General features: G+C 47.7%; 1 protein-coding gene across 1 annotated transcript in view; it reads left to right on the forward strand.

Moving 5' to 3' along the window:
• The first annotated feature begins 401 nt into the window (after positions 1-401).
• The window catches only part of AUTS2 (activator of transcription and developmental regulator AUTS2), a 1,199,563-nt gene continuing 1,183,443 nt past the window's right edge, over positions 402-16,521 (forward strand). Inside the window, exon 1 of the mRNA XM_036768802.1 lies at positions 402-770. Coding sequence (XP_036624697.1) covers positions 402-770 — 369 coding nt within the window. The remainder of the gene's footprint in view (positions 771-16,521) is intronic.

The raw sequence follows: 16,521 nt of genomic DNA on the forward strand, positions 1-16,521 counted from the left end.
CTTTTTTTCCCCCCTTCCCTTCTTTCCAAAGGAGACCTGTGTGTTCAGCCATTACTTTGCTTGGCTTTGCTCGGAGGAATCTCTTGCATTGGGTGGAATCACACTTGGAGTCTTCGCCTCCTCCCTCCCTCTCGCTTCTCTCTCTTCTCCCTCCCTCCCTCCCTCCATCCCTCCTCCTCCTCCCCTTCCCCCCTTTCCTTTCTCCTCTCTCTCTCTCTCTGTTCTTCTCCTCTCCCTCTCCCTTCTTTCTCTGTGGCTCCCCTCCCCCGGGGGTGGGGTGCGGGAGGAAGGGAGGGAGGGGGCCCGTGCCTCCTTTTTTCCCTTCTGGGTAGCGGTGGTTGGTGCCCAGGAGGGAGGAGAGGAAGAGGAGGAGGAGGAAGAGGAGGAGGAGGACTCCAGCCATGGATGGCCCGACTCGCTGCCTCGGGCTCCGGAAAAAGCGCAGGTCTCGGTCCCAGCGCGATAGGGAGCGGCGCTCCAGGGCCGCCGGATTGGGGGGCGCCGGGGCGCCCGCGGCTCCCGGGGCCGGGGCCGGAGGAGGGGGCGGCGGCGGAGGGGCTCCGAGCCGGACCCGGGCGCCGCCACCGCCGCCGCCGTCCGTCGCCTCGTCGTCGGGCTCCGAGAAGGAAGACAATGGGAAGCCCCCAGCCTCCGCGCCGCCGTCCCGACCCCGGCCCCCGCGGAGGAAGAGGAGGGAGTCCACGTCGGCCGAAGAAGACATCATCGATGGATTTGCCATGACCAGCTTTGTCACTTTTGAAGCTCTGGAGGTAAGGGGGGGACGAGCCCCCCGGTTATTCCCCGGGATCCTTCCGGGGCGCCCTCCTCCTGCGCTGCCCCTCCGTGCCCCCGGGCGCTCTGTCCTGCCCGCTCGCCGCTCTGTCTGTCTGGGCTGAGGTCTCATTGTTGGGGAGTGGGGGATAGCCGGGGGCGCAAGGAGAGAGAGACACACACTGGAGGAGGAGGAGGAGAGCAGGAATCCTGCCTAGTCCTCCCTCTCCCCCTCCTCCCCCTGCCTTGTCGCCCCTCTCCCTGCCTCCGCCCCCCACCCCCTGGCAGATGGGCGAAGGAAGGGGTTCAGCAGTCACAACAATGCACCCCTCTCCTTGCCTCCCTCGCTCGCTCTCCTTCCCCTCCAGCTAGCCCCCCCCCCCTTCTCCCTCCCCAATCATGGCTTCTTGGCTGGTTTAAGTCTCTTTGGTTGATTTTGGGCTCTGGTGGACGGTTTTGTGTGTGTGTGTGTGTGTTTTATATGGAAACATGTATATTACAGGAAGATATTCCTTGCCTCTGTGTCCCCAGGACTGGGGAGCGGTGGGATTCACATGGTTTCCTCCCCCCCACCCCTTTTTTGGGAGGTGGTAATAGGGAGGGGGGCGTTTTCTTCCTGGCTGGGAGAAAAGAGGGAGGGGGATAGAGTGAGAGGAGAGGAAGGAGGGGAGTGTGTGTGTGTGTGTATGTATATATATATATGTATATGTGTATATATATGTACTATGTATATATATATGGAGAGAGAGAGAGAGAGAGAGAGAGAGTGAGAGAGAGAGAGAGAGAGATCCTTTCTTCTATATAGGGATCCCTTTTGGAAAGGGTTAAGTGTAATGAGAGCCAGACACACAGACAGGAAAGAGAGAGACAGACAAGAGGCAGCTTGGGGCGGACTGAAGGGGGAGAAGGAATAAAAACCCTTGCTGACATCTGAAGGGCTTGTCACCCAATTGTCCCTGCCCCTTCTCTTTTCTTTCCTTTTCTCCCCAAGTGCTTGGCTTTGTGCGTGTTGTGTGTGTGTGTGAGTGTGTGTGTGTGTCTTTATTCTCCCAGCACCTGCAGGGTGCCTCACCAAAGGCACAGTTTCCAGCAGCTAGACTAGCTTCTCCTGGGGAGGAGGGGGGCTGTTGGGGAGGTGGGGTCCAGGGATCAGGGGGAAACTCTCTTTACCGGGACAGAGCTGAGATGGAGCTGGGATTGGCCTTGGGGAATTTCACCATCCCTACAACACCGTCTGCCCCCCCCCCCCCCACCTTTGGGAGCAAGCAGTAGGAAAAATGTTTTTAACACACACAGCCCACATAGAGAATCAGCAGAGTGGGTTTGGTTTTTGGCTTTCTGGAGGACAAAACCAGGGGCATGAGTTGGTGGTAACCTTGTGTTTTGCCTGAGCCATGGTTTAAGGATTCAGAAGGAAACTTTTCCTCTTTCCCTTTTGGTTTTTTGGCTAATCTTGTGTGTGGTTTGGGGCACATCTGTGTAAGAGAGAACCTTTGTTAATGACAGCTTTAGCTCTCCACACAGTGCCTGTCCAGGTTAAAATTACTGGTAGGATTGCTTGAACTGGTGTGTGTTTGTGTGTATGTGTCTTTGTGTCTATATTAAGTATTTTAAATAAATAAGAACGAAAACTTGGCCTCTAGAGGTTATGTCTCCTTACTGGAATTTTTTTGGGGGGGAATATATCAGAGTCTGACATTGGTGATGCGATGAAGTCTGTCTAAAACAAAAATCACACACATTGATGACAACCCTCCCTCCCCCAGTTTTTGAGTCTGCTATCTGTGCTGCCTTGGAACTGGCCTCTCTCGTCACCAGGGACCAGGGTTTCACTAGGGATTAGAATGATTTCTTGCTATGTCTTTTAATTTTTGCCAAGGTAGGAGGTTGCTATAGAGTCTGACCTCTCTCTTTCACTTCCTTGCTTTGAAATACCGAGTCTGTCCAGATAGGAGAGAACATGCTGCCATCGCTTACTGTGGCTGGCTCAGAGCAGGACTTGCCAGAGCTGGTTACAAGTGGTTGTGCTTACATTGGATGTTTACCCTTTGCCCCTTGCATCTCCTCACACATATCGGGGTCCAGGGAGGGCCCTGGAGGCTAATTAGGATATTGACAGTTTGTGTGTTTTCTATAAACAAAACAGAAAGCAGGATTGTTTGAAATGTCCAGTCCACGCTGTACTTGGCTTATGAGATGCAAGTTGTAAACTCTGGGAATATTGCGTGTTATGTATCTTTATATATATATTTTTGTGTTGGGCCAAGTTCAAGTTGTCTTCCTGTTATCCTTCCATGTTTCTGCTCCTGCTGTGATTTTTTTCCTTTTCTCACACAGAGGCTTGCTCTGTGCTAATGCCCTCACGTTAATTTAGGACCCGATTAGAAGGACACCTTGGTCTCCCCATCTTGTAACAGCCCCCATATCCAAATCATATGGTAACTCCCTGGTGTGGCTGGGTCCGAGAGGCAAAAGTGTGAGCAGCTGTTATTTGAAAGAGGTTTGCAATTTAAAAGCCTACATGGGAGTGAGAAATGGGATTCACCGAGTGTGTGTTGTTAGCAGAGAAAAGGTGGCTTGCTAAGCCTGTAATTCCTGTTGTATCTATTTTGGATCATCAAAACACTTTGGCATGCAGAACTGATTATCGGGGACTCTCCCCTCCGCAAAACACAAAGGTTTGATAGTATGCTGTATTCATTTTGGAAAGCCTGCTGAAAAAAATGATTATAAATTTTTTTAAGGGTAGGAATATTAGAAAACAGATCCTTGAGACGTGACTTGGGCAGACCTGTTATAGGAATCTTGCAAATGCCAACTATTGCAAAACCCAGATCTAAACCTTTTCAGAATTTTGTATTTAGAAACTCCAGACAATTAGATTTCCATGACTGCTACTGGTGTGATGTTGTGTGCATACTGGCAAAGAGAGGTCAGGAATCTGAGCCTGGATTTAGCCAAGTTTTCACCTTAATCCCCTACAGAGCAGTAACGTATTCAGAGGTGTGCTCTTGTGGGTTGAGTGCACAGTGGCTCCTTGGCCAGGGTTTTGTATTTACTTAGCATTTTTATTTTCATTTGCCTTTTGGAAAAAAAATGTGTTTCTAACTGGTAATAAAGAATATGATGTGCTGATATAAACAAATCCAACTAAGAGTGAAATCTACCAACAGGCCTGAGGTTCAGGAGTTGTGTTTGTATTTCCTGAAAATTGGCTGGACCCTCTTTTAAGAGGCACAGGAAAGCCTAGTTGGCAGCTTTGGAAGGCCAGGGCCCAGGAGGAGAGCCAAGATCACAGTTCAGTCTTGTAACTGGGCAGGCAGTTAAGGAGAAGAGTTTGAGGCTGACTTTGAGTAGGGGATGATCTTGGGGCCTGGCTAAGTTAGAATGTTGTCTGTCTGACCCTCCTGAGTGTCACACCCTTGGATCATGAAGGAGCCTTTGGGATACTCTTCTGTCGTTTTGGAGCAGGAGAAGAATGAACCAGGCTTTATTTATAGTCTCTTTGAGGGGATTTTCTTTGGTGGATAGGATCAGACCCCTGCTCCTTAATGCATTGTCAGTATTAGTGATGTGTATTTAGACAGTGATCCAGGCATAGGAGCCCACAGATTCTGAGTGGGAATATTGGATAACTGTGATTTCCATAAGTTTTTGGAAGTGTTGGTCCCCCATCTGTTTATTGTTTCAGAGGTGGAAGGGACTTCCGAGGCCATCCCTATCATTTCACAAAGGGGGCCCCAATGAAGTTCAATGATTTCCCCTGGGTCACTAATGTAGGAACCGTCATAGGTGGGATTTGAACCCAGTCCCTCTACCTGAACCGAGTGCTCCTTCCTACGGTAGTTATGCTGCTGCTTCTCCTTCCTCAAATCCAGGATAAAGCATCAGCATTGCTTTTCCCCTCCCCTGTATTGCTTTTCCCATCCTCTGTCTCTTTGAGGGCTCTTACAGCAGCTGTTGGAGCATGTTATCTTTCTCTTGGGCTGGTGCAGGACACTTTCATCAAACCGTGCTCTAGAGGAAGCAGAGTATATGTTTGGGAAGAGCAGGCCAAGGCCAGGTTCGAGAACTGAGGGAGCTAATAACGCTTGTGAAAGCTTGTTGTAAACTTTAAAAAAACCCTACCCTGCCAAGGTGAGGCGACAGCCTTAGAGCGAACCAGGGCCTTTCCAGCTCTCAAATCCCAGGCCTTGGGAGTGGAGGTTTTTGGCTGCCAGAATGATGACTTGTTGCTGGCCAGCCAGGGAGAGAGATCATATTTAAGACCTTCATGTGGCTTCAGTTTCACAGCGCTGTTTGAGTCCCTGGCTCACCCACACGGTGGTGGGGAGGCTTGTTGGGCCGAATTTAAATTACATATATGTGGTGTGCAGTGTAATAAATTCTCCATCAAATCTGACGTATGTATTAATCTTGTTCCTCTGGATCACTCAATCAGCAGGTCAGGTATGGGAACATTCACCACATGCTGGAGGCTAGGGAGAAGAAAGAAAAGAGAGGTCTTGTCAGAGTCCAGTGCTCAGGGCAGTTGACTGGCCCAAGGTCACACAGTAGGAGGCAGAATCAGGATTTGAACCTGGGGCCTCTGGTGCCTAAGCCAGTGCCCTTTCTGTCTTGAGAATGAGATAATACAGAATTGACTCTAATTTCAGTAATAGGAATCCAGAGAAGGGTACGGTTTGCATGTCCTGGAGGACTCAGAAAAAGCCTGAGTTAGGCCCTTGAGGACTGGTTAAGATGTGGATCGAGGGAAAGGAAGGAGGTCGTGGGGGCAGAGTAGGGTCCTAGATAGGGTACAAAGTATAAGAAAACAGAGCCTTATACCTCCTAGCTCTTTGACCTTGGGCATGTTCCTTAACCTCTCTGGACATAAATGGCCTCTAAGGACTCTGGCAACTATGACCCTGTGAGACAGGATGTTTTGTGCAGAGCTAGGGAGATGTGTGTTCACATTAAAGAGAAATAAATTAAAAATAATAAAATAACAAAAATAAAAAAAATAGAAAAAAATATTTGGAGTGGGGTGAGGGGTGGTCAAGAGTTTAGGAAGCCAGATGAGAATTTGGGTGTGATACTACTGTATCTCAGCCAGTTCTTGACCCAGTGAAAGCAGTATTTTAGAAAGTTACGTGAACTCTTTTTCCTCCCTGTTATTGAGTTCTGTTCACAGATGGGTCTCCTCCCTGGGAGATGAGTGCAGGGAACAGTCAAGACTGAAGAACGTCCTTCATGGCTCTGTTGAAGTGAGAGTGGTCTTAGCCTGAGGACCCTTCGCTGCCCCACCCCCTCCCCCAGCAGCCTTGCTCTGCTCCCCATCCTTTAGACCTCCACATGCCCTCTCCCCTCTCTTGGTAAACCAACCGCTTCCTAGACAGTTGCTGTTTCTACCTTGGAAGCATCTCTTAGCTGCTTCAGGGCAGAGTTTAAAGCTGAAGATAACACGGGGGTTTTGTATCTGAAAGAGAAGGTGTTTGTTAAGTAAGAGTCAGTGTCTTCCTGCAGATGCTGATTGCCCAGTGTGTGTGTGTGTGTGTGTTCGTGTGCGCGCGTGCGTAAAGCTCTTTGGATCTGTGAAGCTGCTGCCAGCACAGCAGATGATGATGACGATGATGACAATGAGGAGAATGTAGCTGTTGAGCATCCGTGCTTCAGGCACTGAATGAATGAATGAATCACTAAAGGTGTACTCTGTGTCAGGCCCTTGTATTTGGGGATATAAATAAAAATTTGAGGCCGCTCAAAGTCCACCAGAGGCCTTTGGTGGTGTTTTTCTCCTTCCCACTCACCCTTTCCCTCTGAGATTGCCTTCTCCTTGCTCTGTGCACATTTCGTGTGTGTAGTTACTTACATGTTGTTCTTACATTAGAATGTCAGCTTCTTGAGGGCAGGGTCCAGTTCCTTGCCTTTCTTTGCATTCTCAGGGCTGGGCCCAGAGTAAGTGCTTCATCAATATTTGATGATTGACTATCGATCAGCTCTCTCAAGGAGTTTATACACCCATAGGAGAAGACCGCATGGATCAGGAACTAGTGACAGGGAAAGGGGATTTTGGTCCTAGGAATCCTAGGAGGAGTGAGTGGATCCACAAGGATCCTGTCTTGAAGCAGCGGTATTATTGCTTTTCTTGTTGTTCCGTTGTTTCAGTCCTGTCTCACTCTCTGTGACCCCATTTGGGGTTTTCTTGGTAAAGATCCTGGAGTGGTTTGCCATTTCCTTCTCCAGCTCATTTGACAGATGAGGAAACTGAGGCAAACAGGGTTAAGTGACTTGCCCAGGGTCACATAGCTAATTAGTTTCTAGAGCCAGATTTTCACTTGGGTCTTCCTGACTCCAGGTCCAGTGCTCTATCTTCTGTGCCACTCAGAATAAGTGGTAAAGAGTGAGGGACAGACACATGCATGCATGCACGCACACACACTCATTCTCTCTCTGTATGTGTCTCTATCTCTGTTTCTCATTTTGGGATTTGAAGATGACTCATGACTTTGGGTCTCAGATCAGCTAAATTACATGGGCTAGGCTTGCTTTTACTCATTCAGTCACCAGTGGAGGTAATTGGGCCCCTGGGCAGGAATTCCCGTACATATGTGGTTAACTTCAGCAGGGACTTAGGACACTTGTGTGGAGGTCCCCTATAGTTGGTGTTGACCCAAGTTGGTAGAATGTGTGGTTGGCACAGGCTGATCGCAACATGGCTTGGGTAGAGGGCTGGATGAAGTGCAAAGGTCGATCACAATGGGAACGACATGTGTGTATAAGGGGAAAGTGTCGGTGATTTTTTCCTTGTCTATTCCTCCCCCCTCATCCCTATATTGTGTGATAAATAGCATTGGTAGCTATCACTTGACATATAACCATGACTCATATAGCCTGCTTGCCACCTTTGGCAAGGTTCTTAACTCCGTTTCCACCCTCAAGAAACCTAGATCTTTCTAGTTAAGGATATGACATTCATTACCGTGACTCAGGAATGTGGTCCTTGGGAAGGAATGGATCACTTGCCAACCTCGAAGAAAAGTGCAGGTAGATGGGAAGAGAGCCCCATTAAGTGGGGTTTGAAAGAAGAAGAATCTGGCTGTCTTCATGGGAATCCCAAGTGACTGAAAATTAGGGTAAACTTGTTTCTTTTGCTTGGTCTGTCTGTGCCATGCACAGGTGGACACGGGCTGGCACAGGACTCAGGATGGAAGGGGGATTCTTTGGGGGGATTTTCTCCACTCTTCTGTCTCTGGTCTGCTTTTAGCTTCTTTAGGTTACTTTTGCATCATTGGTGATTGTGCAGGTGCCTCGTGCCATGGGGATCATTGGAATTTTGATATTGTCTGGTCCTCCCCTCTCATTTCTCATGACTTGGGATGTGACTTGCCTAAGATTCCACTGACTGTAAGTTGCAGTTCTGGCTGGAACCAAGTCCCCTGGAATTAGAGGCAGCACCATCTTCACCAGAGAATGTGTCCTTTACCATCATTGATAATGCTCTTCCTTGAGGATGGGGAAGTGCCAGTTGCCTTGAGTTGTGCTGCTATCCCAAGGGAAAATGGATTGAGACCCCAATGCTCTGGTTTAGTGGCTAACTCTGGGTCAGTGACTGGTCCACTGCCCTGTGGGCTGGTGATGTGGGCCTCTCCCCAGCCTCATGGGAATCGTTTCTTTCACACCTGTTTTCACGGAGAAGTTGGATCCTTGTGAATTGTCTGCTCCTGATTTGGGTCCTTAAAAGTAGAAGCAAGAGTGGGCCTAGAGTCAGTGGGAAAGCTCGAATGGGATTAATGGAGGGTAGTGGACTTAGGAAGTTGTGGGATGAAATGTGGAAACATTTTACTTAGAGATTTCCTTTATTTGTGCTTCAGCGTTCTATCTGAGGCCATTGGGGGTCAGCTTTGGGGAGGGTTTCCTGAGATCTTGGAGAACATCCTCTGAATCTACCCCTTTGGTCTTTGGGCTGCTTTTCTTCCTCCTTTTCTCTCTTCTCTCTTTCTTCTTCCTCATTTTCTTTCTTTCTCCTCTTTTTTCCTTCTCCCTCCTCTCCTCTTCTTTTCTTTTTCTCTTTCTCTTCCTTCTCTTCTCTTTCCCCTTACTTTCCCCTCCTCCTCTCCTTTTCCTTGCCCCTTTCCCTTTCTTCCATGACTCCTTCCTCCTCCATGTGGTCTGCCCAAGTAGGCACCACATACTCCCAAACATACACACTTATCTTTGGTCAATTTGCTGTCATTTAAATTGGTACCAAGACACCATGGAGACTCCAGACCATTAGAATAGCCTTGTAATGCCCTAAAATAGATACCATAGAAGGCAGGGGAAAAGCCCCAGGTTTTAGGTGGTGGAAAAAAAAAGCTTAATGCAGGTGGGGATGTTGGCTTTGCTGCAGGAGCTGAGAGGACCTTCTCACCTCCCAGGGTGTGGTATTTGCCTTTATGACAATAGTCGGACCTTAGATGTGCAGATTCTGTATTTTTCCCCTACTGGCCTTGTGGCTCAAGCTGTACCTCGAGGTTTGTACATTTGGGAGATAGCAAAGAGAGGGTCCTTTAAAAGTGAAATAGGCATGTGGTCCTAGGACCCCTGCTGAGCAGTTGATGGGATTTCTGGTCAAGGGTAGAGGCTTGGGGAATGCCAGGCTGAGAACTGGAATGAGTTTCCAAATGCCGGGATTATTTACATCTGGATTGTCACATGCCATCTGTTGACCGCACAGCACTGGAGCGGTTTGGGCAAATTATGCATCTATTTTATTTGTCTGAATCTTATCACCAGTAGGAAAGCCACCTCTCTGGTAGGTCACCCTGTCTTTTATTGCAGTGGGCATTGTGATGAGTTGATTTGACAGGCTTTGTTGGATCATAGAGCCGGAAGGGCCAGATTCCACCCTCTCATTTAACAGAGTAGGAAGCTGGGGGCTATTGAGAGAGGTCAATGGACATATCTAAGATCACACAGAAGTAGTTAAATGACAGTCAGGATTTGGACCAGACTCCAGTACCAAGGATTTTCTCATTGTACCTTGAGCCTTCACAGGGTGATGGACTGACCCCAGGTAGCCCAGGTCACCTTGTGACCACCAGAATAGAAGCATCTGTGTTTCTGCAAGTGAAATAAAACTATTTCTCAGGGCCTTCCTCTGGGAAGGAGGGTCCTAAAATTCTCCAGGTTTCCAAATTAGAAGCTGAGGGGTCTTTCTATTTATTTCCTTCACAGTTTGCTGGTTGGGGGCTGACTCTTGGCACCACGATAGGAGCCTTGGCTTTGGAATTAGGGGATGTGGGTTCAAATCCTATCCCAGACGTTTACTATCTAGGTGACCGTGAGCACATCGGCTTTTAACATTCCTGGGCCTGGGTAAGATGAGGGAGGTGGGCGGGAACTAGATGGCCAGTGAGCTCCCTTTTCTGGTTCTGGAGCTGAAAGCCCATGGGGGAATGGGACCAATCAATCACTCACTCACCCAATAGGCCTCACTCATTTAACAAGCACTTGCTATGGGCCTGAGATGCTCTGGGTGCTTGGGAGTGGGGGGATGCAGAGATGAGAATGGAAGATCCCTGCCCCCCAAAGGAGCCTCCACTGTGGCCCGAGGAAGCCTGGATCCTGAAACTGAAAACTCAAAGGTCGGCGTTGGCTTTAAGTCTCCAATTCCAAGCTGCCTGTGAGGCCTCTTAGGGTGTTTGTCTCACAGAATCCTAGGTCTGGAGAGGGGAATCCAAGGTCGAGAAACTATCTGGTCCGACCCTTTTGTTTTGCAGAAGAGGAGATTAAGGCCAAGGTGGTTAGCTGACTTGTCTCAGGTCCCCCACCTGGTGTCACAGGCATGACCTGAACCGGGTCCTCCATCCCAGAAGCACTGTGTCCTTTTTGAAGGGAAAAGCCAAGGAGAGAGCTGACCAGTTAAACGTAACAAGAGTGAAGCTAATTCTCATCTCTACACAGCAGAAATCCCTATACCTTCCACCCTCAATCTCTTAGTAAATATTTAGTTGGCAGAGAATATACGGAGGTCTTGGGTTTTCCTCTGCTCAGAAATCATCTTAGGAGTTAAAACAAAATTACACTTTTCCCCAAGACAGCAGAGGTGGTGTGTATTTGACACCCTCTTAGACTGTTAGCCAGGTTTATTTATTTATTTATTTTCCTTCAACCCTCCATTTGTCTTTGGTGAGACTCGTTACTTGTATTCTGAGATTCCTGGGCAGACTCTCGGCTTTGCTCGAGTGTGTATGCCTGACTGGCTATTTCAGCCACGTCACAAGCCCCCATGACCTCCCAGAGGCAGCGTAGATGTCAGACTCGAGAGGCAGGAAGAGCTGGGTTCGTGTCCTACTGTTGGCACTCGGCGTTCACGAGACTGGGGCAGTCACCGGAGCCTCGTCTGTAAAATGGCGACTGATTCCAGCCGTTGGATAGGACTCGCGTGGCTCTGGCGAGACGTCAGTCGGCCTCTCTTCTTTGCCACATGTTTATGGCACACTTTCAAGCCCTTTATAGACACCTAGATATCATTAGGTTGTGATTTCTAAGGTATTTAGTATAGGATGTTGAAGGAAAAAGGGACCTGAGCCTAGCGGTCATCGTAGGCTTAGTGCTAGGAGATATCTCAGAGGTCTGCTAGTCTAATTCTTTATTTTTACATAGAAGAAAATTGAGGCATAAGTAAAGTGATTTCCCCAAGGTCACCCAAGAAGTAAGCGGCAGTACTGGGATTTCAACCCATTTCTTCTGACTCTGTGGGCAGCTGGGTGGCACAGTGGATAGACCTCAGGGCCCAGAGACAGGAAGGACTTGAGTTCAAATCCAACCTCAAACACTTACTAGTTGTGAGACCCTGGGCAAGTCACTTAACCCTGTTTGCCTCAGTTTCCTCATCTGTCAAATGAGTTGGAGAAGGAAGTGGCAAACCACCCCAGTACCCTTGCCAAGAAAACCCCCAGTGGGGTCATGAAGAGTCAGTCACGGCTGAAAACGACTGAACAGCACTTGTGACTCCAAACCCAGAGCTCCTTCTGCTGTTTTATGTTGCTTCTAACTCGCTCATTTTACAGTGAGTGAATGAAGAAGTCTTTATTAAAGGCTTGCTCTCCACCAAGCTTTGGGGATGTGGAGAGAAAAGATGGCGGTCTCTGCCTTCCAAGAACTTCCTCTCTGCCTGGTGGGGATGGCCCATAAGAGGGAGGCTGGTGAGGCCTGGAGAGGCTGAGAGTGTGGTGGCGGCACGGTGGGCAGCAAGAGCCAGAGGTTCTTAGGATGGGTGATGGGTCGGAGGGCGATGCTCAGAGCCTGGAGATGGCATAGGGTGGTGCCGGTGGTCCTCTTTCTCACTGGAAGGGGGAGCATTGTTGGCTCTTATCTCTCCCAGGTGGCATGAGCAAGCCGTGTCATTGTACCTGAATGGGAGCTGGGGTCCAGGAAGGCAAGGAGGGAGGGCTCCCCTTGTCTGGTAAATGACTTACCCAGGGTGAGCCCAGTAACTTAGCTGGTTTAGCTTTAATCCAGAGAACCAAAGAATTTTCCATGATTCTCACTTTAGGCCTTGGGGTGGGTGGGTTGGATGCTCAAGTGTGGATTTGTGGGTGAAAATTGCCCCACGAACATCCACGTTATTCATGACTGTGAAACGCCCCCCCTTTTTCTCTTAGTGATTTTTCTCTTACTACACACATTTACTCATTTGAACACAAAGTCGTGTTTTTAAGTGGGCCACTCTCTTTGTCATCCTGTGCAAATGCCTTGTGACTAATCTTTTGCTTTAAAAAGAAAAGAATTTAATGAGTTATGAGACCAGAAATGATGTCAGGTTGATAAACTGGCTGCTTGCCATCCTAGAATGTCCAGGGAAGAGACTCACAAATGCCGTTTACTTTCAAAAAAAATTTTTTTTTCCAATTCAATACAACATACATTTTTATCCAGTGCCTGCTTTGTCCTGGGCACCGGGCATACATACAAACACCAAATGAAGAACAGCATTAATTAAACAAACAAAGGCCGGCAGTATCCAAAAAAACTGGAATCAGACGGGCCTGGATTCAAATCCCATCTGGCATTTTATAGAATCATAGTTACCCATCTCAGGCCATTTCAGAGGTGAAGTCACTTACCCATGAGCACGCAGGGTATTAAGTGTGAGAGGCAAGGTTTGAACCCAGATCTTCTCGTTCTCCAGGCAGGAAGTTTTCCATTATAAGATTGCACATGCCTCACTGGCTCTGGACATGCCTGTGGGCCTCAGTTTCCCCTTCTGTAAAGTGAAGGCATTGAATAGGACCTCTGAGGTCTCCCCCAGTGTGAAATCTGTGACCCCCTGATTTAGGGTCCTGTAATTCTGTGATCCTGCCTCTAAAGAGCTTTCCCATGGGCTATTTTCCCTGGTCTAAGGCATGGGCATCTAAACCTTTGAAACACGTGGATGGTAGAGCCGGGCTGAGCAGCGGTGCTTCCCCCAAACCCTACCTCGGAAGCTGGGTTCCAAGCTTTAAATCCACATGACATGTTGGCAGAGGCATCTTGCCTGCTTTTTGCTGAACCAGAAAATTTATAACAACTGTTTGTCATGTGTGTGTATTTATAGCCATTCACATAATGAAAAGAAGTTTTCATGAGATTGTAATAACACATCAAGATGGATATAATTAGAACAGAAGCAGATTGACACCCTGAATTCAAAGCAAACAGCCAACCCCGTCTACCTGGGCATTGTGGCTCAGGTATTTGCTGGAGGGGCAGCCTGCCAAATATGCAAATAAAGAGACTTTGATGATTCTCTGTGGGTGTGGGGTTGTTGGAGAAACCAACTATTTTATTCTTTTATTTTTTTTTCCTTTCTGTTAATCTGGGATTGTTGAGGTTTGGGGTGGCCATGGAATTGATGGACCCCTAGCCCGGACAGCTGCAGGACCAGGAAACGGGAACTCATAAAGGAGTGAAATGAGTAATGTCCCATCCATTAAGGAATGCAAGGGACCGGCTGGGGGGGGGGTGGTGGAATACTTCTTTCGGAGGTTATTGGACCCGTGCCCTGAGATAATCCAGATGGAATTTGTATTAAGAGAGAGAGAAGCTGCCTTTCCAAATTTTGATTGTGGGTGGGGCTGACCTTACCCTGCAGATGTCACCCTGAAAGAGTTGGGTAAGTCTGAGGTTTGATGACTTTAAGTTGGTAAAGAGCCAGCCTTGAAGACAGGAAGACTTGGGTTCAAGTTCTGTCTCTGACACATGCTGGCTGTGTGATACTGGACAAGTCACACACACACACACACACACACACACATCTCTTTCTTCATTTAGCTCTTGGTATTTCCTTATCTTTACATGATTATATTATATTTTGTTTTAAATATAAGGGTCCTCCCATGACCGTCTTCTGTGTCCGAAGGAAGTACACTTATCCCTTCCACGTCGTGACTTTCCCCATTGTGGTTTCCGTATATCATCTACATCTCAACTTTCCCAATCAAGGTTTGGATGTAATGTGGGTTGGCATAAGAAATTAAATGGGAATTTTTGGGGAGTTTTGTGGAAGCCCCAGACGACGTAGGAAGGCTAGCAGGTGACACAGGAAAAGTTTAGAAGCTCAGAAATGTATAAAATGTATGTATAGTATTACATTATATCAACATATTTTATTTTTTAATACCATAATAATCCAGGCTTCCTTTCTGGTATGAAAAGAAGGCCTGAAGACTTTACGTGGATTTTTCAGATCACAGAGGCGCCATACCCCTAACCCTGTGATGTGGAAGGGATAACTGTCCTGGCTGAGTGAATGTGTAAATATTTATACACCTGATTAGGAGGTAGATAGAGTGCTGAACCTTCTGTTAGTACATTAAAATTCCTCTTCTGACTAGCCGTCTCAAGGCGGATTCGAATCCAAGACCTCTGACTCCAGGGAAAGTGTTCTTGCTTTAACTTAGGACCTTCTCTGTCAGATGTGAAGATGGGACCAGATATTATCTCCGACCATCTCTACCAGCCCCAAAATCCTGTGTGTGCGTCTGTTTTTTTCTTCCCCAATGCCGTATGTGGTATCCAGTACCAGCCTTCTCCGATTAATTGTCAGCGATCTGAGGAAGTGGATCATCTCCCCCAGATGGGAAACCTTGTTTTGTGTTTTCCTGGGGCAGGGATGTCTGGTAGCTATTAATTCTGAGTTTGGTTTCCCTATCCGTGTTCCAGAGGAGAGCCCAGGCTTGTCCTATCGACTTCAAAGAGGGGATTGTTCAAAGACGTTCAGATCATCATCCTTTTTTAAAAAAATAGGGTAGTCACGATTTTAAAAGTGTGTGGAGATGGCTAATAGGAGGGAGCTCTAAATGCACTTGTTAGGGGGCTGCTGGGTGAGCCGCAGCTCAGTTAAGTGGGGGAAGGTGAAGGGAGCTGGCCTTCACGCCTTTCAGTAGATGGGGATACTTTGGTTCGTTGATGGCAAAGCGTGAAGATTTCTGACCCTTAGGCCCCACCGGCCTCCTGTGAGTCCCTTTGGATGCAGGAGGCCCAGCTGGGGGGCTGCAGAATGAAGTCTCCAGGATCCTTCAGGTACGGGCAGGCAGAGAGGCAGCCGAGGGATAGAGAGAGGGCTAGCCTTCTCGTCAGCAGTCAATCAACAAACATTGATTAAGGGCCTTCTGTGTGCAGAGATGAAACAGTCTGCCTTCAAGGAGCAGATGTGTTTGGGGGCAAATACCAGATGTAAGTAAATACAAACTATATACGAGGTTAATACAAAATAATAATGAATACCGCATGAAGCGATGCTCCAAGTATTTCCTGGGGTTGGAACACACTTCTAGCAAATGTGTTTTTTTTTGCTGTAGATGAAGGGGGCCAGAAATGACAACCATCTCTGTCTCTCTCTGTCTGTGTCTCTGTCTGTGTCTCTGACTCTCTTTCTCTCTCTCTCTCTCCCCTTAGTGCGGCTATCTACTTTTTAATCATTCATGAACATAAACTTAAAAGGAAACTAGTAAAAACTTCCTTTTATCTTCATTTATTTCAACACAGAATTAATTTTTAACTGCCCTGATCACCTCTGTTTCCAGGCTCACCCGTGATAATAAATTAAATTTATCGAGCATGTAAACGGTTGGGCCACGGGTGAGACTAGGGCCACCTTTTATATAAGAGGTGCCCTCTGCCCTCAGAAAAAAAAATCTTTCTTATTTTTCCTGGACCCACAGCCTCTGAAAGACTGCTCTCTGGCCTCCTGGGGGTGTCAGTGGTGACGTATCTCTGGAGTCCTGTGGTGACTCCAGTGTTAGCCCCTCTGCTGGGATTGTTTCAGGTTCTCATTTGGGGGTACCTTCGTCACTTTCAGAATCCCCCCCAATTCCAAAGCCCTCTTCTTTTGTATTTTGATTTAAATTTTTTATTGGTGTTTTCTGTTTTTGTACCTCTCTACTCTTCCCCTATCCAGATAACCATTCTCCAAAAAAACCAAAACAAAACAGTTCTATGGGACCTTGGGCAAGTCACTGAAAAACTCTCTTTGCCTCGGTTTCCTCATTTGTAAGATGAGGGAGTTGGAATCCATACCCCCAAGGTCCCTTATAGCTGTATAAGACACTCTTTGACAGTATATGCAGTACTCCATACCCAGAGTCCCCCACCTCTACAGTAAGGGAGGGGAGGTAGATTTTTCCCAGGGGCCTCTTAAATTTCTCCTTTGCTAGCATTTCATTCTTTGGGTAGCTCAAACTCCTGAGCTTTTCCCCTGAGAGTTTTGAAGTGGATGTTGGCTGGATTTTGGAAAATGGTTCT

The sequence above is a fragment of the Trichosurus vulpecula genome, chromosome 7, assembly GCF_011100635.1.
Source record: "Trichosurus vulpecula isolate mTriVul1 chromosome 7, mTriVul1.pri, whole genome shotgun sequence".
Taxonomy (NCBI): Eukaryota; Metazoa; Chordata; class Mammalia; order Diprotodontia; family Phalangeridae; genus Trichosurus; species Trichosurus vulpecula.